At 41.9% G+C, this 22,849-nt stretch overlaps 1 protein-coding gene across 1 annotated transcript; it reads left to right on the forward strand.

Annotated features, from left to right (window-relative positions):
- The first annotated feature begins 543 nt into the window (after window positions 1-543).
- On the forward strand, window positions 544-22,494 carry LOC113609345 (collagen alpha-4(VI) chain-like). The gene is given in 6 exon segments (XM_027086478.1): window positions 544-568; window positions 995-1,193; window positions 1,195-1,483; window positions 18,502-18,592; window positions 19,930-20,592; window positions 22,326-22,494. Coding segments are annotated over 6 exon segments (1,368 nt in total). The 3' UTR covers window positions 22,427-22,494.
- The last annotated feature ends 355 nt before the right edge of the window (window positions 22,495-22,849 follow it).

The raw sequence follows: 22,849 nt of genomic DNA on the forward strand, positions 1-22,849 counted from the left end.
ATAGAGCATATCCTAAGCTCCAAGTCTTATAAAATGAAATAAAACAAGTGATAGATATACATATATACACATATATATGATAAATTAAGGATAATTTTAATATATTGTTTTCTAGTATTTTCCATGAAAATATATTGCTTGTGTATACACACTTATACATAATATATGCAATATACAATTAATATTATTACTAACATTAATAAACAATATATTAATAACCAACAATACAATAATTAATATTAATAATTACTAATATTACTATATTTTATTATATAGAATTTAAGATATGTGTGTATGCCTATGTGTGTATATATAGTTTCTGAGTAGCTAAGTGTATTAGATTTAAGTTCAGTACAGTGTGACTCAGTACTCAAACGCAGGGACACCAACATAGTCCTCAAATCAGCCTGGAGGTAGCCAGTCCCAGGATGATGGAGTGCCATGGTGCCTAGGGATGGGTGCCCAGGGATGCAGCCTCTTTATATTTTCCTGCACTGCCACTGGGGTGGGGATGCTGTTTCCGAAATCACCTCATGGTCCAAGATGTCTATCAAGCTTCAGCCAGCAGGTAAAGGAAAGGAGGATACTTTTTCAAGGTTGTACCTCCCATGGTTCTAATTCTGTTATCCAGAGCTTAGTAAGATGCTACCCCACTGGGAAATGTACCTTTTGTTCCAGGCAGCCATATACCCAGCCAGAGACTGGGTTTCTGTTACCATGGAAAAAAGGGAGAGCAGATATTGGGGAGCAAGGTGAGGTCTCTCTGCCACACTCAGGCAGAACTCGGAGAGGCTTGAATTTCTCAGAGGAGATGGTTTTCATACTGAAGCTGGCAAACGTGGCTTCGCCTATGTCAACTAACAACGTCTTTTCTCTCCAAAATCGTTTCCCTTCTAGACTGTTCAGGTAAATAACATTTCTTCTTATTCACTCCAACCTTCATCCGTTTACAGACATTACAGACAATCCTAAATCTGTGTATCCACATGTCTAGGTGTTTCCGAATGCCCAGTGTTCCCGACCGAGGTGGTCTTCGCCTTGGACGTGTCAAATGACGTCTCCCAGTTGGATTTCGAGAGGATGAGAGGCATTTTACTATCTCTGTTGATGAAGACAGAAATCAGTGGGAGTAACTGCCCCACGGGTGCCCGGGTGGCCATCGTCTCCTACGACAGCAAAACAGATTACGTGGTCCTCTGACCATAAGGGGAGGCCCGCACTCCTGCAGGAGGTCAGGGGACTCGCCCTGGCAGGGTCCTCTAGCAGCAGGAACCTTGGGGACTCCATGAGGTTTGTGGTGAGACATGTATTCAAGCGCGTGCGCGCGGGCCGCCTCCTGAGGAAGGTGGCCGTGTTCTTCCAGGTGGGCTGGATCCAGGATGCAGGTTCCATCAGCACAGCCACGCCGGAGCTCAGTGCGCTGGACATCACCTCTGCGGTCATCACCTTCACAGAGGACCGCAACCTCCCAGACGCCCTACTGGTAAGTGGGGGACCGCGGCTGCGCCAGGTTCTGGGGGTTAGTGCCTGGTTCCTGCTCCTCCACCAAGGAGCACATGAGGAGTGAGAGCTGGTCAGGGGAAGAATTCTCCAGAAACTGAAGTATATGCATGGGAGGGGGCAGGTGCGGGGTTGGGGGGATGTCTCATTACAGACTCTGCTACCAGTGCTACTGCTGGTACCTCCTGGCCATCCTTGAGCCTCTGTGCCATGAGCCTTTTAAACACTGTCTTATTGAATTATCCCCCAAACTGTATAAGGTAAATGTCATTGTGATCTCCATTTCAGAGATAAGAATACTGAGGCTTAGAGAGAGGTTAAGTATATCATCAAAGATCAAATATCTGTTGGGGGCAGACTGATTTTATCTGCCTTCACAGCCTGTGCTTAACCACTCTAGGCTAACCTGTATCATGGGGGTCCACAGACTGTAATTTTCTCTCCTCTTTTTTATTTGGGGTATAAAATCCACATCCATATACAAAGTGGGTAAGAGGCACTGATTTTAAGGATACAGCTAGATGGATTTTTGTATATGTTTAAAGTGCTGTGACCTAGACATGGTTCGAGATATTGAATACTTTTGGCATTGTATAAGTTTTCTAGTACGACCTTTCCGGCTTCTGTCACCTGTTCTGAGCCTTGGTGCAATGTGAATCCTACAGAATGTACTCTTTATATCTGGCTTCTTTCACTCAATGTCTGTTCTTTTGTTCATCCATGTTGTTTATATGAGTAAATTTTTTTTAACTGCTTTTCTGAAGTATTCTAGTGTGTGTATATATGATAATTTATTTTTATTTTTTAAAATTGAAGTATAGTTGATTTACAATTTTGTGTTAGTTTCAGGTATACAGCACAGTGATTCAGATATATATATATATACACTCTTTTTCAGATTCTTTTCCATTATAGGTTATTACAAGATATTGAATATAGTTCCCTGTGTTATACAGTAGATCTTTGTTGGTTACCTATTTTATATATAGCAGTATGTATCTGTTAATCCCAAACTCCTAATTTATCCCTCTCTCCTTTTCCCTTTGGTAACCATAAATTTGTTTTCTATGTGTACCACAATGTATTTATTGATCTATTCTCTAGACTTTACTTTTCTAACTGAAACCCATGTAACACATTCTCATGGAACATATGGGATGATTTATCAGAATGAAAGGCGATTTCCTTTTTAAGTGATTTCAGGATGCTGATGAATATCAGACTGAGCTACATTCCATTGCCAATATTCAACCGTTTCTGATCTGCGAAAACGGAAGTGTCATATGGTTCAACCTAAGAGCTAAGGAATTCAGCTGTGTTAGACCATTTAATTTTCTCTGAAGGTTGGGTGTGTAGCGCGAGTGTTAGGTGAGAGATTTTGTTGACACAGCTGTGAATATGCTTCTAAGATCAATAGGTAAGATCATGACAGCTTGCGAACTGTTGGGAAGGATGGACAAAATATCTTGAGTTTTCAGAAATAAAGTTAAGATGCAGAGGGTGAGTCCCTTGTTCCCTGTTAATCCCTCTTGCCTCCCAGGGTGTCTGGACAGGGACGGGTTGGGGGATGGTGGCAACTCTCAGTGGATTAGTAAAGGCAGGGTGAAACAAGTCACATTTTATTTTTTTATTTTTATTGAAGTATAATTGACTTATAATATTTTATTAGTTTCAGGTATGTACAACATAGTGATTTGATATTTTTATACATACAAAATGGTCACCATAATAAGTCTAGTTATGATATGTCACCGTACAAAGATATTACATAGTTATTGACTATATTCCCCACACTGTACATTTTATAGCTGTGACTCATATTTTGTAACAGGAATTTTGTACCTCTATTTTTATTTTTATAAATTTATTTATTTTATTTATTTATTTTTGGCTGCATTGGGTCTTCTTTGCTGTGCATGGACTTTCTCTAGTAGTGGTGAGCGGGGGCTACTCTTCGTTGTGGTGCACAGGCTTCTCATTGCAGTGGCTTTTCTTGTTGTGGAGCATGGGCTCTAGGCGTGCGGGCTTCAGTAGTTGTGGCTTGCAGGCTCTAGAGCACAGGCTCAGTAGTTGTGGCGCAGGAACTTAGTTGCTCTGCAGCATGTGGGATCTTCCTGGACCACGGCTCGAACCCATGTACCCTGTATTGGCAGGCGGATCCTTAACCACTGTGCCACCAGGGAAGCCCGTAATTTTGTACCTCTTAACCTCCCTCACCTATTTCTCTCATCCACCCACCCTCCTCCCTCTGGCAACCACCAGTTTGTTCTCTGTATCTATGAGTCTGTTTCTGTTTTATGTTTGTTCATTTTTTTTGTTTCTTAGATTCCACACATGAGTGAAATCATATGGTAGTTTTCTTTCTCCATTCTGACTTATTTCACTTAGCATAATACTCTTTAGGTCCATCCATGTTGTCACAAATGGCAAGACTTCATTCTCTTTGTGGCTAAGTAATATTCCATTGTGTGTGTGTGTATACACATCTCTATATATGTATATATTTATGTGTGTGTATATATATATATATATATATATGTATATATATATAATCTTCTTTATCCATTGATCTATTGAAGGACACTTAGGTTGCTTCCATTTTGTAGCTGTTGTAAATAATCCTGCTATGAACATAAGTGTGCATATATCTTTTTGAATCTGTGTTTTGCTTTCTTTGGGTAAATACCCAGAAGTGAAATTGCTGGATCATATGTAGTTCTATTTTTAATTTTTGAGGAACTGCTATACAGTTTTCCACAGTGGCTGCACCAATTTACACTCCCACCAACAGTGCATGAGGGTTCCCTTTTCTCCACATTCTCACAAACACTTGTTATTTGTTCTCTCTCTTTTTTTTTTAAATATCAAAAATTCTTTATTTTGAAAAACAATTTGACATAATTTATATATTGAACCTGTGGTACACACACACAATGAAATTAATTTAAAAAATTTTTTGCATTTAAAAAATATTTTCAAGGGTAGTTGATTTACAATGTTGTGGGTTTTTTTTTTTTTACATCTTTATTGGAGTATAATTGCTTTACAATGGTGTGTTAGTTTCTGCTTTATAACAAAGTGAATCAGTTATACATATACATATGTTCCCATATCTATTTGTTCTCTTTTTGATGATAGACATTCTGAGTATGTCTATCATCAAAGGTTATATGAGGTTATATGAGGTATGAGGTCATATCTCATTGTGGTTTTGATTTCCCTGATGGTTAGTGATGTTGAGCATCTTTTCATGTATACAATGTCATCTGTATGTCTTTGGAAAAATATTCAGCTCCTCTGCCCATTTTGTAATTGGGTTGTTTGTTTGCTTTTTGATGTTGAGTTGTATGAGTTCTTTCTATACTTACTGGATATACGGTTTGCAAATATCTTCTCCCATTCAGTAGGCTGCTTTTTCTTTTTGTTGATGGTTTCTTTCCTTCACTGTGCAAAAGCTTTTTAGTTTAATGTAGCCCCATTTGTTTATTTTTGCTTTTGTTTCAAATACATAACAGTTTAAATTAGAGATGGAACTTTTGTCTTTGGCTCTTTCCTCAATAACAAGGTGCTGTGGGAAAAGTCTCTGTCTTTCTGAGTTTCATTTTGCTCAGCTCTAAAATGGAGAGAGTGTCACAACTTGATGTTATTTAAGGCTCCTATCCAGGTGTAATTATCTACTTTTTAAAAGGCATTTCCCTAACATTTGGAGAGTGATACTCAGGGTACAATTACGATTAACCCCACCCCATTGTTCATCAGTGCTGCTCTCTGAGAGGGGATCCTGGGCAGACAGCATCTGGATGGTCCTTTGTCAAGATGTTCTGGCCCTCTCAGCTGCTTTAGGTGCGAGTGAAAGAATGACATAGTGTGTGAGAAGAAACTGCCAGCTTAAAGGTACTTGCATCTCAGTTCTGTCCTTTCTGTCTGCTCTTCTTTTAATTTCTTAGACATATTCTTGCCCCAGGATGCTGGGGGATGAGTCTGTTCCTTCAATTTAACAATTTAGAAAGTTGTTATATGGTATTTGCCAGCTCAGATGTAGTGAATGACCTCTGTTCTGGTGACATTGGCAAGGAGAGAAACCATAAAAACGACAACCCCATCCTCAGAGACTTTCAACAAATCCTCATTTCTTCACAACTGGGCGTATTGCATCTCATAACCTTCCCTACTCTGTGCTTTATCCTTAGTGGAATCCAGTTAGGAGAGTGAGAATGTCCTGTAATTTTCTTTCTGAATTATCCGCTTGAGGGCTCCCTTTGACAACCTGTGGGGCTTTTGTCTTTCCCCTCTATGTTATTTTATTTTTCAGACAAATACCCCCATACTTCTAGTAAAATGATGGTTGTTCAATTTGAAATGATTGTATAAAGAGATGCCTAATTTCTCGTCCATTTAAACATGCTTGGAAGTTATGGGGCATATTGGAAAGATTTCTTAAACCATCCATTAAATCAACCTCAGCCCTAAATAAAGCAATATTATATCATGTGGACGATTCTTGCCTAATCCCATTAAGAACTGTCTAATTGCCTTATGTCTCAAAACATAAGACTTAATGTGCCCCTCTTTTTTAAAGTCAAAAAGTGGAGGATTACAGGGAAAATGCAATTTGTTTGCCTCATTTCGAATTTCATTTTTCTTTATAAAAAATCTAGCACTTGTTCCTTTGAAACAATAGCTAGGAAAATAGCTCACATTTATTGATCCAGGTGCTATTCTGAGATCTTCCCAATTATTGATTCATTTAATCTTTACCACAACTCAGATAACTATTATTATGGGCCCATTTTTCAGATGATGAAACTGAGACCCAGAGAAGTTAAATAACTTGCTCAAGGTCTGGAATCCCCATTCACAATGAGATTTTAATTCAAAGTCAAAAACAGGAAAAGAAGATAGTTGAGAAGTTCTAAGCTTTTTCCACGTATTAATTAATTTTATCTATACAAGAACACTATGAGAGAGATTTATGAACTGACCCTATTTCTATTTCCGTGTACTGCTCTTAAAAAAAAAAAATCCCAAGAATGGAATACTGGCTATCATGCAGAAAAAAACAATTAGCTTTAGCAGATGAAAATATTAAGAGGAAGGCCAAGGGGATTTGGGGAGGAGTAATTTTGAAAAATTTGGCATAATTTTAGAATTCAGAAAAGTTGCAGGAGGACATTCATTTTTTTTTTGAAGGAAGTGTTGGGTTGTCCAGACACCCCTTTCAGAGGCCATGGATGACTCGCTGCTGAGGCCTTGTGGGCTGCTGTTTTCGATTAGATTGTTACCACCCTAGAGTGAGGATTAGTAGCTGAGGGAAGGAATTAGGCAATGAGGCTTCAAACTTTGGCTTTGTCCATTGTGTAATCTGGACATGTCATTTGGCACTGGTGCCTCAATTTAGTCACCTGTAAAATGGGGATAAACTCACAGGTTTGCTGTGAGAGCTGTAGGAAGTAGTGTCCACAGGGACGTCTGACACTTTCTGTGTATACGCGATGCAGGCCATGGTTATTGCTGTCTCCTCAAGGTCATCAAGAATGTGCATTTTCCCAGTAACTGTATATTAAATCAGAAAGCTTCCATTTATTTACAGCACCTATGAAGTTCCAGCCACCATGCTATGTCCTTTTCATGCCTTGTCATCTTCACCTCTCACTCCTCAAAATGTGGTCCTGGGACCAGCAGCATATCAGCCTCACCCAGGTTTGTGAGAAATGCCAAATCTTAAGCTTTCTCCCTGATCTAATCCATCAGGCTCTGCATTTTTAATAAGATTCCCAGAAGGTTTCCATGAATGTTAAAGTCTGAGGAATTTGGGGCTGATCCTCATACTAATCCTACAAGTTAACCACAATAATACATTTCCCAGAGAAAGTGAGGGAAGCTCTGAGGTGAAGTGACTTGTTATAAATGACACAGTCCTGAATCAGCACTCCCGTGTGTCTGATTCCCTAGTCCCTTCAATGTCGACCCCCAGTGTTCACTGGGGAGTCCAGGAAGAGTCAGCAGCTTCATGGAGTTCCTGATGGGGCCATGCCACCTGGCAGGAGCCGAAACTGGACACCAGATGGTATCTAACTCTCCCTCTTTAGGGTCTGGTCAGCCCTTCCTCGGTCCAAGGCAAATCCTCCTTCTCAGCACTTGCCTCCTTCCTCTCTCCCCCATTTGCCTGAGCCAAGAGCCTCCTCAGTGCAGTCCTAGGAATGAGCATTGTTCCCTGGCCTCTGGCAGCTCAGCCCAGAAGCAGTCAAGCATTGACTTGAACCCTGTGGGCTTCTTCAGCTCAGGGCCCACAGGGCGTTCTTTAATATTGGGGGCTGAGGTTTGAGTGTTGTCTGTATCCTTTGAGAACATACCTTTCTATTAAACAAAAGAGGATGTTCATGCAAATCCCTGTGCTGTATCCTCTCCCCCCCCTTCCCCATACACTCTTGTCCTTAGTGCCCAACTAGTCTCATCAGAGCACAACTGGATATTCAGAAGCAAAGTTGGTTGAGGGAATCATGAAAAATGCTCATTCAAACTATAATAAAGCTTTGAGCCTCAAGCAGATCACTTGGCTTGTGTTTCAGGTACTCTGTGAGATTTCCTTCTCTGGTGCAGTAGGAATCATAGAGCCAGCTTATTCTTCTCATGCTGGGGTCCCCTACCACATGAACTCTCAACTAAAGCCTTCTCCAGAACAATTTTGGCAACTTTATCAGTGACTAGGACTGTGCTGGCAAGTCCAAAGTCAAAGTAATGAAATGTTAATTAATAACAGCTTGGTACAGATAAGTTTAAACTGAATCACAGTTCCCCATGGACTTCCATTGTGTCTTTGTGTACTGGTTCTCACAGTTTTATTTTTGCAAGAATGGTAAAAAATTTAAGCATTATCATAAAAGTATTCTTCCTCAGAAGAGTTTAAAAAAAGATGCAAGAGAGGACTTTCAATATGGCGGTGGAGTAAGACATGGAGATCACCTTCCTCCCCACAATTACATCAAAAATACTTCTACATGTGGAACAACTCCTACAGAACACCTACTGAATGCTGGCAGAAGACCTGAGACTTCCCAAAAGGCAAGAAACTCCCCACGTACCTGGGTACGACAAAAGAAAAAACAGAGACAAAACAATAGGGACGGGACCTGCATCAGTGGGAGGGAGCTGTGAAGGAGGAAAAGTTTCCACACACTAGGAAGTCCCTTCGCGGGTGGAGACTGCAGGTGGCAGAGGGGGGAAGCTTCGGAGCCACGGAGGAGAGCGCAGCAACAGGGGTGCGGAGGGCAAAGCAGAGAGATTCCCTTACAGAGGATCGGTGCCGACCAGCACTCACCAGCCTGAGAGGCTTGTCTGCTCACCTGCTGGGGCGGGCGGGGGCTGGGAGCTGAGGCTCGGGCTTCAGAGGTCAGATCCTAGGGAGAGGACTGGGGTTGGCTGCGTGAACACAGCCTGAAGGGGGCTAGTGCACCACAGCTAGCCAGGAGGGAGTCCGGGAAAAAGTCTGGAGCTGCCGAAGAGGCAAGAGACCATTGTTTCAGGGAGCGTGAGGAGAGGGGTTTTAGAGCACCATCTAAATGAGCTCCAGAGAGGGTAAGAGCCGCGACTACCAGCACAGACACCAGAGACGGGCATGAAACGCTAAGGCTGCTGCTGCCTCCACCAAGAATCCTGTGTGCGAGCACAGGTCACTATCCACACCTCCCCTGCTGGGAGACTGTGCAGCCCGTCACTGCCAGGGTCCCATGATCCAGGGACAACTTCCCCAGGAGAACACATGGTACACCTCAGGCAGTTGCAACATCATGCTAGCCTCTGCAGCTAGAGGCTAACCCCACCTTCCATACCCCTCCCTCCCCGTGGCCTCAGTGAGCCAGAGCCCCCTAATTAGCCGCTCCTTTAACTCTCTCCTGTCTGGGCAAAGAACAGATGCCACAGGGTGACCTACACACAGAGGTGGGGCCAAATCCAAAGCTGAACCCCAGGAGCTGTGCAAACAAAGAAGAGAAAGGGAAATTTCTACTGCAGCCTCAGGAGCAGTGGATTAAATCTCCACAATCAACTTGATGTACCCTGCCTCTGTGGAATACCTGAAGAGACAACTAATCATCCCAAAATTGAAGCAGTGGACTTTGGGAGCACTATAGACTTGGGGTTTGCTGTATGTGATTGACAAGTTCTGATTTTTATGTTTATCTTACTTTAATTTTTAGCACCTGTTATCATCGGTGGATTTGTTTATTGGTTTGGTTGCTCTCTTCCTTTTTTTCCTCTTCTTTTATTTTTTTACTTTTAATAATTAAAAATTATTTTTATTTTTATAACACTATTTCATTTTATTTTACTTTCTTCATTTCTTTCTTTTTCTCTCCCTTTTCTTCTGAGCTGTGTGGCTCACAGGGTCTTGGTGCTCCAGCCGGCTGTCAGGCCTGAGCCTCTGAGGTGGGAGAGCTGAGTTCAGAACATTGGACCACCAGAGGCCTCCAAGCCCCAAGTAATATAAATTAGTGAGAGCTCTCCCAGATATCTATGGCTCAACAATAAGACCCAGCTCTACTCAACAACCACCAGGCTCCACTGTTGGACACCCCATGCCAAACAACTAGCAAGACATGAACACAAACCCACACATTAGCATAGAGGCTGCCTAAAATAATAATAAGGTCACAGACACCCCAAAACACACCACCAGATATGGTCCTGCCCACCAGAAAGACAAAATCCAGCCTCATACACCAGAACACAGGCACAAGTCCCCTCCACCAGGAAGACTACACAACCCACTGCAACAACCTTACCTACTGGAGGCAATCACCAAAAACAACAGGAACTATGAACCTGCAGCCTGCGAAAAGGAGACCCCAAACACAGTAAGTTAAGCAAAATGAGAAGACAGAGAAATATGCAGAACATGAAGGAACAAGGTAAAAACCCACAAGACCAAACAAATGAAGAGGCAATAGGCAGTCAGCCTGAAAAAGAGGTCAGAGTAATGATAGTAAAGATGATCCAAAATCTTGTAAATAGAATGGAGAAAATACAAGAAACTTTTAACAAGGACCTAGAAGAACTAAAGAGCAAACAAACAATGATGAATGACACAATAAATGAAATTAAAATTTCTCTAGAAGGAATCAATAGCAGAATAACTGAGCCAGAAGAACAGATAAGTGACCTGGAAGATAAAAGAGTGGAAAAAATTTCCTCAGAACAGAATAAAGAAAAAAGAATGAAAAGAATTGAGGACAGTCTCAGAGACCTCTGGAACAACAATAAATGCACCAACATGGAAACTATAGGAGTCCCAAAAGAAGAGAAAAAGAAAGGGACTGAGAAAATATTTGAAGAGATTATAGTGGAAAACTTCTCTAATATGGGAAAGGAAATAATCAATAAAATCCAGGAGCACAGAGAGTCCCAAACAGTATAAATCCAAGGAGAAACACACCAAGACACATATTAAACAAACTATCAAAAATTAAATACAAAGAAAATATATTAAAAGCATCAATGGAAAAACAACAAATAACATAATACAAGGGAATCCCCATAAGGTTAAAGCTGATCTTTCAGCAGAAACTCTGCAAGGCAGAAGGGAGTGGCAGGACATATTTAAAGTGATGAAAAGGAAAAACCTACAACCAAGATTACTCTACCCAGGAAGGATCTCATTCAGATTCAACACAGATTTTAAAACCTTTACATACAAGCAAAACTAAGAGAATTCAGCACCACCAAACCAGCTTTACAACAAATGCTAAAAGAACTTCCTAGGCAGGAAACACAAGACAAGGAAAAGACCTACAATAACAAATCCAAAACAATTAAGAAAATGGTAATAGGAGCATACATATCGATAACTACCTTAAAAGTAAATGGATTAAATGATCCAACCAAAAGACATAGACTGGGCTTCCCTGGTGGCACAGTGGTTGAGAGTCCACCTGCCGATGCAGGGGACACGGGTTCGTGCCCTGGTCCAGGAAGATCCCACATGCTGCGGAGCGGCTGGACCCATGAGCCATGGCTGCTGAGCTTGTGCATCCAGAGCCTGTGCTCCGCAATGGGAGATGCCACAACAGTGAGAGGCCTGGGTACCGCAAAAAAAATGTCATCATTTAAAAAAAAAGTTTTCTTTTAAAAAAAGACATTGAATGGATACCAAATCAAGACCTGTATATATGCTGTCTACAAGAGACCCACTTTAGACCTAGGGACACATACAGACTGAAAAGTGAGAGGATGGAAAAAGATATTCCATGCAAATGGAAACCAAAAGAAAGCTGGAGTAGCAATTCTCATATCAGACAAAATACACTTTAAAACAGACTATTACAAGAGACAAAGAAGAACACTACATAATGATCAAGGGATCAATCCAAGAAGAAGATCTAACAGTTGCAAATATTTATGCACCCAACATAGGGGCACCTCAATACATAAGGCAAATGCTAGTAGCCATAAAAGTGGAAATTGACAGTAACACAATAATAGTAAGGGACTTTAACACCCCACTTACACCAATGGACAGATCATCCAAAATGAAAAAAAGACGGGAAACACAGGCTTTAAATGATACATTAAACAAGATGTATTTAATTGATATTTATAGGACATTCCATCCAAAAAAAACAAAATACACTTTCTTCTCAAGTACTCATGGAACATTCTCCAGGATAGGTCATATCTTGGGTCACAAATCAAGCCTTGGTAAATTTAAGAAAATTAAATTTGTATCAAGTATCTTTTCTGACTACCATGTTATGAGACTAGATATCAATTACAGGGAAAAAAAACTGTAAAAAATACGAACACATGGAGGCTAAACAATACGCTACTAAATAGCCAAGAGATCACTTAAGAAATCAGAGAGGATATCAAAAAATACCTAGAGACTAAGGACAATGAAAACACAATGACGCAAAACCTAGGGGATGCAGCAAAAGCCGTTCTAAGATGGAAGTTTATCTCAATACAATGCTACCTCAAGAAACAAGAAAAATCTGAAATAAACAACCGAACTTTAGCAATTAGAGAAAGAAGGATAAAAAAATCCCAAAGTTAGCAGAAGTAAAGATATCATAAAGATCAGATCAGAAATACATAAGAAAGAAATGAAGCAAGTGATAGCAAAGATCAATAAAACTAAAAACTGGTTCTTTGAGAAGATAAACAAAATTGATAAACTGTTAGCCAGACTCATCAAGAAAAAAAGGGAGAAGACTCAACTCAACAGAATTAGAAATGAAAAAGGAAAAGTAACAACTGACACTGTAGAAATACAAAGGATCATGAGAGATTACTACAAGCAACTATATGCCAATAAAATAGACAACCTGGAAGAAATGGACAAATTCTTAGAAAAGCACAACCTCCAAGACTGAACCAGGAAGAAATAGAAAACATGAACAGACCAATCACAAGCACTGAAATTGAAATTGTGATTAAAAATCTTCCAACCAACAAAAGCCCAGGACCAGATGGCTTCACAGGTGAATTCTACCAAACAATTACAGAAGATCTAACACCTATCCTTCTCAAACTCTCCCAAAATACAGCAGAGGGAAGAACACTCCCAAACTCATTCTATGAGGCCACCATCACCCTGATACCAAAACCAGACAAAGATGTCACAAAAAAAGAAAACTACAGGTCAATATCACTGATGAACATAGATGCAAAAATCCTCAACAAAATACTAGCAAACAGAATCCAACAGCACAGTAAAAGGATCATGCACCACGATCAAGTGGGGTTTATGGCAGGGATGCAAGTATTCTTCAATATAGGCAAAACAATCAATGTGATACACCATATTAACAAATTGAAGGTTAAAAACCATATGATAATCTCAATAAATGCAGAAAAAGCTTTTGACAAAATTCAACACCCTTTATGATAAAAACTCTCCAGAAAATAGGCATAGAGGGAATTACCTCAACATAATAAAGGCCATATATGACAATCCCAAAGCCAATGTGATTCTCAGTGGTGAAAAACTGAAAAACATTTCCACTAAGATGAGGAAGAAGACAAGGTTGCCCACTCTCACGACTATTATTCAACATAGTTTTGGAAGTTTTAACCACATCAATCAGAGAAGAAAAAGGAATCCAAATCAAAAAGAAGAAGTAAAACTGTTACTCTTGGCAGATGACATGATACTATATATAGAGATTCCTAAAGATGCTACCAGAAAACTACTAGAGGTAATCAATGTATTTGGTAAAGTAGCAGGATACAAAATTAATGCACAGAAATCTCTTGAATTCCCATACACTGATGATGAACAATCTGAAAGAGAAATTAAGGAAACACTCCCATTTACCATTGCAACAAAAAGAATAAAATACCTAGGAATAAACCTACCTAAGTAGACAAAAGACCTGTGGGCAGAAAACTATAAGACCATAATGAAAGAAATTAAAGATGATACAAACAGAGGGAGAGATATACCATGTTCTTGGACTGGAAAAATCAACATTGTGAAAATGACTATACTACCCAAAGCACTCTACAAATTCAGTGCAATCCCTATCCAACTACCAATGGCATTTTTCACAGAACTAGAACAAAAAGTGCACAATTTTTATGGAATCACAAAAGACCCCAAATAACCAAAGCAATCTTGAGAATGAAAAATGGAGGTGGAAGAATCAGGCTCTCAGACTTCAGACTATACTACAAAGCTACAGTAATCAAGACAGTATGGTACTGGCACAAAAACAGAAATATATATCGATGGAACAGGATAGAAAGCTCAGAGATAAACCCACACACATATGGTCACCTTATCTTTGATAAAGGTGGCAAGAATATACAGTGGAGAAAAGACAGCCTCTTCAATAAGTGGTGCTGGGAAAACTGGACAGCTGCATGTAAAAGAATGAAAGTAGAACACTCCTTAACACCATACACAAAAATAAACTCAAAGTGAATTAAAGACCTAAATATAAGGCCAAACACTATCAAACTCTAAGAGGAAAACATAGGCAGAACACTCTATGACATAAGTCACAGCAAGGTCGTTTTGTACCCACCTTCTAGAGGAATGTAAATAAAAACAAAAATATACAAATGGGACCTAATGAAACTTAAAATCTTTTGCATAACAAAGGAAACCATAAACCAGACAAAAAAAGACAACCCTCAGAATGGGAGAAAATATTTGCAAATGAAGCAACTGACAAAGGATTAATCTCCAATTTATACATGGAGCTCATGCAGCTCAATATCAAATAAACAAACAACCCAATCCAAAAATGGGCAGAAGACCTAAATAGACATTTCTCCAAAGAAGATATGCAGATTGTCAACAAACATATGAAAGTATGCTCAACATGACTAATTATTAGAGAAATGCAAGTCAAAACTACAATGAGGTATCACCTCACACCAGTCAGAATAGCCATCATCAAAAAATCTACAAACAGTAAATGCTGGAGAGGGTGAAGGGAAAAGGGAACCCTCTTGCACTGTTGGTGGGAATGTAAATTGATACAGCCACTATGTAGAACAGTATGGAGGTTCCTTAAAAAACTGGAAATAGAACTACCATATGACCCAGCAATCCCACTACTGGGCATATACCCTGAGAAAACCATAATTCAAAAAGAGTCATGTACCACAATGTTCACTGCAGCTCTATTTACAATAGCCAGGACATGGAAGCAACCTAAGTGTCCAATGACAGATGAATGGATAAAGAAGATGTGGCACATATATACAACGGAATATTACTCAGGCATAAAAAGAAACAAAATTGAGTTATTTGTAGTGAGGTAGATGGACCTAGAGACTGTCATACAGAGTGAAGTAAGTCAGAAAGAGAAAAACAAATACCGTATGCTAATATATATATATATATATATATATATATATATATATATAAAATAAAATAAATAGAAATAGTGGCTCTGAAGAACCTAGGCACAGGATAGGAATAAAGACACAAACGTAAAGAATGGACTTGAGGACATGGGGAGGGGGAAGGGTAAGCTGGGGCAAAGTGAGAGTTGCATGGACATGTATACACTACCAAATGTAAAATAATAGCCAGTGGGAAGCAGCTGCATAGCACAGGGAGATCAGCTTGGTGCTTTGTGACCACGTAGAGGGGTGGGATATGGAGAGTGGAGGGAGACACAAGAGGGAGGAGATATGGGGATATATGTATCCGTATATCTGATTCACTTTGTTATATAGCAGAAACTAACACAATAATGTAAAGCAATTATACTCCAATAAAGATGTTAAAAAGTAGATGCCAGTTTTGTAGCTATTTCAATTCAGTTGAATTAGGTTGTTTTCCAACCAGCCGAACAGCAGATTGAAGAGCTGAGCTGAGTAGAAAAGTCAACATAGTGTCCTGAACACGAGGCAAATACAGAGGACAGTAACGGGGGACCAGGCTGTGTTGAAATAGGAAGAAAGCTCAGCAGCATTGACTCCTACCCTAAACTCTGTTGTTGAGGAAATAGGCCAGAGGCTTGTCCAAGGCCCCACAGCCAATTCTGGCAGGCCAAGGACTAGGACCCGAGTTCCCGACACCTAGTCTATTAGTGCTGCATAGAATTTTTCTTGTGAACCAATCCTTTGTACAAACTTGAGGGTATGTTTGAATTTATTTGAAGTCTTTCATATTACCTTTAAAATTCTCATCAATTCTTTAGATAACACACCTCAGCCATGCTTCCTGTGGTTTAAAAATAATGTACACCAGCTTAGCGTCTCCCCACAACTTTTGGAGTTAATTCGATGTTCCTGTGTTACTCCAGTCTTCTCCAGTCTCCTGGAGCACTGCTGTGGATCCTGGTTTCAGAAGCCTTCCAGATTGCCTCATGTGATTTCCAGTAAAGCTCTTAATGTGTCATATCCATGCTAACATTGTTCTCTCTAATCCTCGGCGATTTGTTAGGTCCATTTTGTTTGGTCTATGACCATGTGAAGTGGATCTGAATGTTGGATGTTGGCAACTCTCCACTCACTGTTCTTGTCAGCCTCCTCCCTCTGTCAGGGAGTTCCAGGGTTTCAGATGCGTTTTCTCAAGTGTCTGGCGGGTAGGGGCGTTGAGAAGAATTCATAAATAACCACTGCCTACCTCTGGGCATTTATCTTGCTGTTCCTCCACACCGTAATGCTTTCCCCTGCTTCTTTGCCAGGTAAGGATCCTACTCATTCTCTCAAAAGTGCCAGATGCCATTATCTTCATCAGGTTGCTTTTATTCATTCCTTTTGAAATGAATCTCCTCTTCCTGTGTTCCCAAAATATATTACTGGTCTCTTTCTTTCTTGAACATTATTTGTCTATCCTTCCACTTAGGTTTTTAAGCTCTTTGAAGGTGTGGCTGTGTCATTTTTATGTCTCCAAATGGCTTAAGAATTTTACCTAGTAGCCATTTCATCAGTCTTCGTTGATTTGAATTTCTAAGTCAGAAAAAACCCTAAATTTAGATGGCTTTTGGCATGGAAGAATTAGGAACGTTCCCATGTTTGTTTCGTGTTACATTAGCATAAGTGAAAGTTCCACTCTTTATATATCTTTCCCCACAAGGGTTTTTCCATGAAGGAGGCTCAGGTGAGGGACCATGTTTGGGATGTGCTGCACTCCTAAACAGGAAGAGTGAATGATCTGTAAGGAGTGTATGTTACAGAATGTTCTTTTCCAGAGCAGACCCTTCCCGTTCTCTATTCCCAAGGGTGGGCACGACATCTTCATATCTTGAGCACCTTGCTACCAGAGGAGGGTCCAGGTCGGCTTGGCCCTGGCCACAGCAATGCAGGAGGTGGGGCTGACCCTCAGGGAGGCGCTGTCCTACATGCTTTGACAGAGTGGACAACGAGATGGCCATGACTAAGCTTAGATATCCAGCTCTTTGCAAACCACACCTCAACTCCTGAGAGAAATCATCTGAAAACTTTCCTAATTTCATTATGAGGTGGAAACCTTGCAAATAGTCTGCATTAGCCAGGGCAGGTTGACTGTGAAACCATTCATGCCCAAGTCTCTTAACACCAGAAAGTGTTATTTCTGCATCTGTCACCAGCGATGTGGGTCCTTGGGTGTGTGGGTGAAGGAAAGGGGTGCTTTGCTGCATTTAGGACCTGAGCTCCTTCTGTCAATGGCCCCAACATGGCTGAGGGCCTCAAGACCTTTTCTGGATCCTCTACATCTGGCTGGCAGAGGAGGCAGTGGAGCTTAGTGCATGCCCTGGAAATGGCATTCATCACTTCCACCTACACGCTGTTGGCTAGATCCTGGTCATATGGTCCAACTAACTGCAAGGGATGGTGGGAAATGTAGTCTAGTCGTGACCCTCAGAAGAAGAAAGAATGGGTTTGTTGATTATCTAGCCAGTTATCGCATGGATCTTGTTGGATTTATTACTGTTAATATTATTTGTCTTTTAAACCTGATATCAGTTATTAAATTAATCATAATTGGAAAGGTTTGGTGAAGGAGATAAACAGATTTGCCATCCCTACAAAGCCTTCCCTGATTCCCCCTCACTCTTCCCAGCTCTGACCACCAAGAATACTCTAGAGATGACTCCCTGGTGGTCTCCGCCTCTCTCCATCCTCATGGTTTAGGGCCTAGATCTATGACCGAGTCCTTGAAGGGTCTGCATGTTCATGGTTAATAACTCCCATCACATGGCATCACATACCATGGACAATCACTAAAGATTTACAGAATTTATAAATGACTGAAGCCTCAACTCCCTTACCCTCATTCCAACACAACCTGATGTTTGTTGAGTTTTACACACATTGGGAGTCTGAAGACCCACAGCTCCTGTGCCCACACCAGTGGTAGTCCAGCCACCAGGTTAGGACTAGAGAACTAAGTGACTATAATAACTGGAATAGAAGTCCCAAATTATTTAGACATAGAGAATTATATGTGTTCTTTAAAAATAGCATATTAATATTTTTCTCATCTGAACTGGGAGATGCATGAAAAACATGGCCTGAGATTTAGTTCAGCTAACAATAACTTTGTGTATGTGTTGGCACTAGATGGATGGAACCAACAAATTTCATCTGTATGTCTGGGAGACAGAGAACCAGCAAGACGTGGAGAACATGGCCCACTGTACTCTCTGCTATGGTAAGCCTGGATGGCATTGCTGATCAGACTGATGTCTTCAGAACAGGATGAATTAACTGGTGACCACAGGCCATTTCTGCTGCTCAGATGTGTATTTGCTTGGTATGTGAAGAACTTTAGAACTGGGGAATTTCCTATTAAGTCTGAATTTCTAGTTTTTCTTAGGAAGTCAGAATAATCTGGAGAATCCCAGACACTGCATTCCCTTGTGGCCACAGTCAGCCAGAGATGAGTGGTGCCAGCCCTCTTTGGAGGGGCGGGTGTCTGCTAGTGCCCCACCCTCCCCTCCCTGCCCCTTCCCTATCTTCTCAGCCCTGGCCTGCTCTGCTTACTTACCTGTACTGTCAGGTTCCTGTGGATGGCTGGGCTTGTGTTCCTTCCTCAGTGGCACCTTAGTGTAAAGGGAAGACCACTGAGCTAAGGTCAAGAGTCCTGGTTTTTTGGCCTGGAACTGCCTTTGGCCATCATCAGGGTATTGGCAAGTTGTTCCCTGTCTCAGAGTCCCCGCTTCCATCACTGTATCCCACACTGGCCTGGGCCAGAAAGAACATGATGCTGAAACCCACACATGCCCACGTGTGAAGAGCTCTCATCCACACCCACGTCACCCGGGGCCAGAGTGAGTCCTGAAGGTGAAAGCAAAAGGGGACTTAATAGTTCCCTTTACTGGATCCACACTAAGTCCTAACACTGCCAGGAGAGATTTGGCTCTGAAAACTTGGTTGGGTCAAATACAGGAACTGCCATTTGTAGAGTATATTACAGCCGATGAACTGCTTTCCCATCCATTGTCTTATTTGACATGTGGTTTCTCTGGGCCTCCAACCCCCTCCTGCAGAAGCAAAAATCTAGCTGGTGTTTATTGAGCCTGAGCTTTTACTACACACCAGGAGTTGTTCTGAGCCCTTACATATATTAACTCATTTTAAAGTTACACATCACAAACAACCTCATAAGGGAGGTACTATTATTATTATTATCATTATCGCCATCTGACATGAGGAAACTGAGGCTGTGGGAAAGCTGAGTAATCTGCCCCAGGTCACACACCCCCATAAGAGGTCGGGCCTGATTGAACCAGGCAGGGGTCTGTGAATCTAGTGATTAGGAAGCCGTATGGCCTAGTGGTTAGAAACATTAACCGAGGAATCAGATACTCTCAACTTTTCCTTCTGGGAAACAGGAACATTTATTGACAGTGCCCATCTACTAGCAGAGTCAACCCCATGCAGGCAGCCCTCAGCAGCAGCTTTCCCTACTGAGCACCTGGAATTGTGTGTCCATGGGAAGGGAAGGGACTTGTGGTAACCCCGCCTCTCCCCGCCTCTCCTCTGCAGATCAGTGCATCCCGGCCCCGAAGTGCGGGCTGGGCTAGCCCAGGCCGCTGGCAGTGGACGCGGACGTGGCCTTCGTGGTGGACAGCTCCGTTGGCATGGGCACCGACCTCTACCGCACAGCCTTGACTCTGGTGGACACCATGCTCGACAACCTCGAGGTGGCTGCGCAGCCGAGCATGTCCCCACGCGGGGCCCCCACAGCCCTGGTGACACACATGACCCCCCACTTCTGGCTGGGCATGGGGCGGCCACCTGTGCGCGAGGGCTTCCACCTGACCTCGTATGGCCGCCGGATGCAGATGCAGAGGCATGTCCGCAAGGCCATGGACCACCTCCTGCGGGGAGCCCCGGCCCTGGGCCACGCCTTGGAGTGGACGCTGGAGAAGGTGCTCCTGGTGGCCCTGCTGCCCAGGAAAGTGCAGGTCCTCTCTACCATTGTGGCCAGTGAGACCAGCAGCTGGGACTGGGAGAAGTTAAGGACTCTGTCCCTGGAGGCCAAGTGCAAGGGCATCACTCTGTTTGTGCTGGCCTTGGGCCTGGGCGTGGGGACCCGCGTGGCCAGCGGCCCCTCCAAACAGCATCTGCTGCACCTTGAGGGGCTCTCGGACGCGAAGGTGGCCTATGCCTGGGGCTTCACGCAGGCCTTCCTGAACCTCCTAAAAGGTGAGCAGTTGGGGAACCCTGGGGATTCTGGGTGGGGAGAGGAACATACAGAGCCTGGCATATGGGTGAATGGGTGCCCATTGCACCTTCAATCTTGCTGAGGTGTAGGCAGCCCCGAATTCTCTGAGGGAGCCCCCAGGGAGCACACCACTTCCTGAAAACCCTGAGCTATGTTGCCCTGACACTGTGCCAAGCCTAGCGTTGGTTTCTTGTCTGGTGGCTGGGAGGCCTCAGGTTTCCACCGAACCTTTTGATTTTCTCATTTACCAGAATGAGGATTACAGTCTCTTCTCTATTTGTGAAGCCTACGTTCAAATACCTGCATGAAAGCACCACTGCTGTATACACATAAGACATTGTTACTGTTATTGCTGTATCCAGTGATTCAGAAACTAGTGCTATAGAACAGTGTTTCTCAGATTTTAACATGCACATGCATTTCCTGGGGATCTAGTTAAAATTTGGATTCTGACTCAATGGGTTTGAGCTGGGCCCTGAGAGTCTGCATTTAAAAAAATTTTATTGAAGTGCAGTTGATTTACAATGTTGTGTTTAATTTCTGCTGCAGCAAAGTGGTGAGTCTGCATTTTTAACAGGCTCCTGGTTGATGCTGATTACCACACTTGGGTAGGAAGGGTCTTCAGGGACTTGCCAGGAAGTGAGGGAGACAGGACAGAAGTCCGGGGTCTCCCACCTCAGGTTGGCTAGATGAAGCCACCAGTGAAGGGCACGGTGACAGTGAAGCTTGGCCAAAATTCTTCCCTGCATCCTGTTCTAGTAGCCTCACTTCCAGTTGAACCAAGTTCATGGGCAACTGGTGCCAAATCTGTATCCCTAGCATGATGATGGAGATGGTTAGGATTGGGGGTGGGTATTATCCTGGTCATATTTACAGGAGTTTGTCTTGGGCTTTGTCCAGCTGTGCATAGTCCACAGCAACTCATGTGCGGGGTGCCTCCTTGTGACATGGGAGGCCTTCTTGCCCTCCTTGCTGGGAGACATTAGTTTCTCAGTTTGTAAGCGGGTGTGACAACCCTGTTGGGATCCTTGAGGAACATCTGTCCATTTGTCAGTGAAGGAATAAAGGGAGTCTGATGGACATCTTAGAAGTAGAGACATAGCATTTGTGCTTCTGTAATTTGAGGGGTATGGACGTTAATGAATTGGTTCTAGTCCGAGCTTTGCCACGAATGAGCTGTGTGAATCTAGAAAGGTCAGTGGACCACCCTGAACTTTAGATTCCTTACCTTTGCAAAAGATGGAGGGGAGAATTGTAATAGATGGCTGACGGCCTAGTGCTTCTTTGAGGGAGATGGTGGCTAAATACTAAATGTTTTATGTTTTATTACATTAGGTTGTATTTCATATTGTTCTAGTCTTTTATGTTATTTTATTTTATATTGCTTATACAATAGGATGCATTTTATTTTGCTTGTATTTTATTTGCTTTTATTTTTGTATTTATTTTATGCTTTGTTTGATGTTACATCTTTTTGATTTTATGTCAATGGATTCTTTTTGATTTTGTATTTTATCTTGTTACTCTTTATTTTGTTTTATTGTGTATTTTACTTTATTTTATGCTTTACTTGATTTTATTTTGTGTCTTAAGTTTTACGTCTTAATGGTCTTTATGCTTTATTTTACTTCATTTTTTCACTTCATTTTACTGTTGAGTTTCATATTATTTTACACTTTATTTGATTTGATTTGATATTTTATTTTATTTTTAGGTGGAGCAAACCAGTATCCACCCCCAGAGCTCATTGAAGAGTGTGGAGGCCCGAGCCGAGGGGACACCTTGCTGCAACCCATCCTGTCTGTCAAGAGGTAGGCTGAGGGCAGGGCTGGGCTCTGTCCCCTGCAGGGAACTGTCTCCCTTAGGTCACAGGCAAGCCAATCCTTGACTTGACTCCAACCATTGGGACCCAGATGCTCCTGTGTTCGACAACTCTGATAAGGTTTTGTTTTTCTTTTCTTATTTTTCAATATTAAGAGTAATACAGGGCCAATAAAAAAATTCAAAGATCACGTAAGTGTATAAGAGCAAACAGTAACTATTTTCGATTCCACTGCATTACCTATCCTCTAAACCCATATCCCAGCAGTAAAGTTGATAATGCTAAACATATTATTCTGATACCTGTCCCAACACCTCTGCAAACCTAGGACAACAGCTAGGTGATGTGGTAACGAAGTCATCAGGAAATACCCAAGCCTGAAGCTCCCGTGCCCAGTGACACCAGGTGGGACGCGC

This window comes from Aethalodelphis obliquidens, unplaced genomic scaffold, assembly GCF_003676395.1.
Source record: "Aethalodelphis obliquidens isolate GAN/ISIS:26980383/991018 unplaced genomic scaffold, ASM367639v1 scaffold56, whole genome shotgun sequence".
In the NCBI taxonomy this organism is placed as follows: Eukaryota; Metazoa; Chordata; class Mammalia; order Artiodactyla; family Delphinidae; genus Aethalodelphis; species Aethalodelphis obliquidens.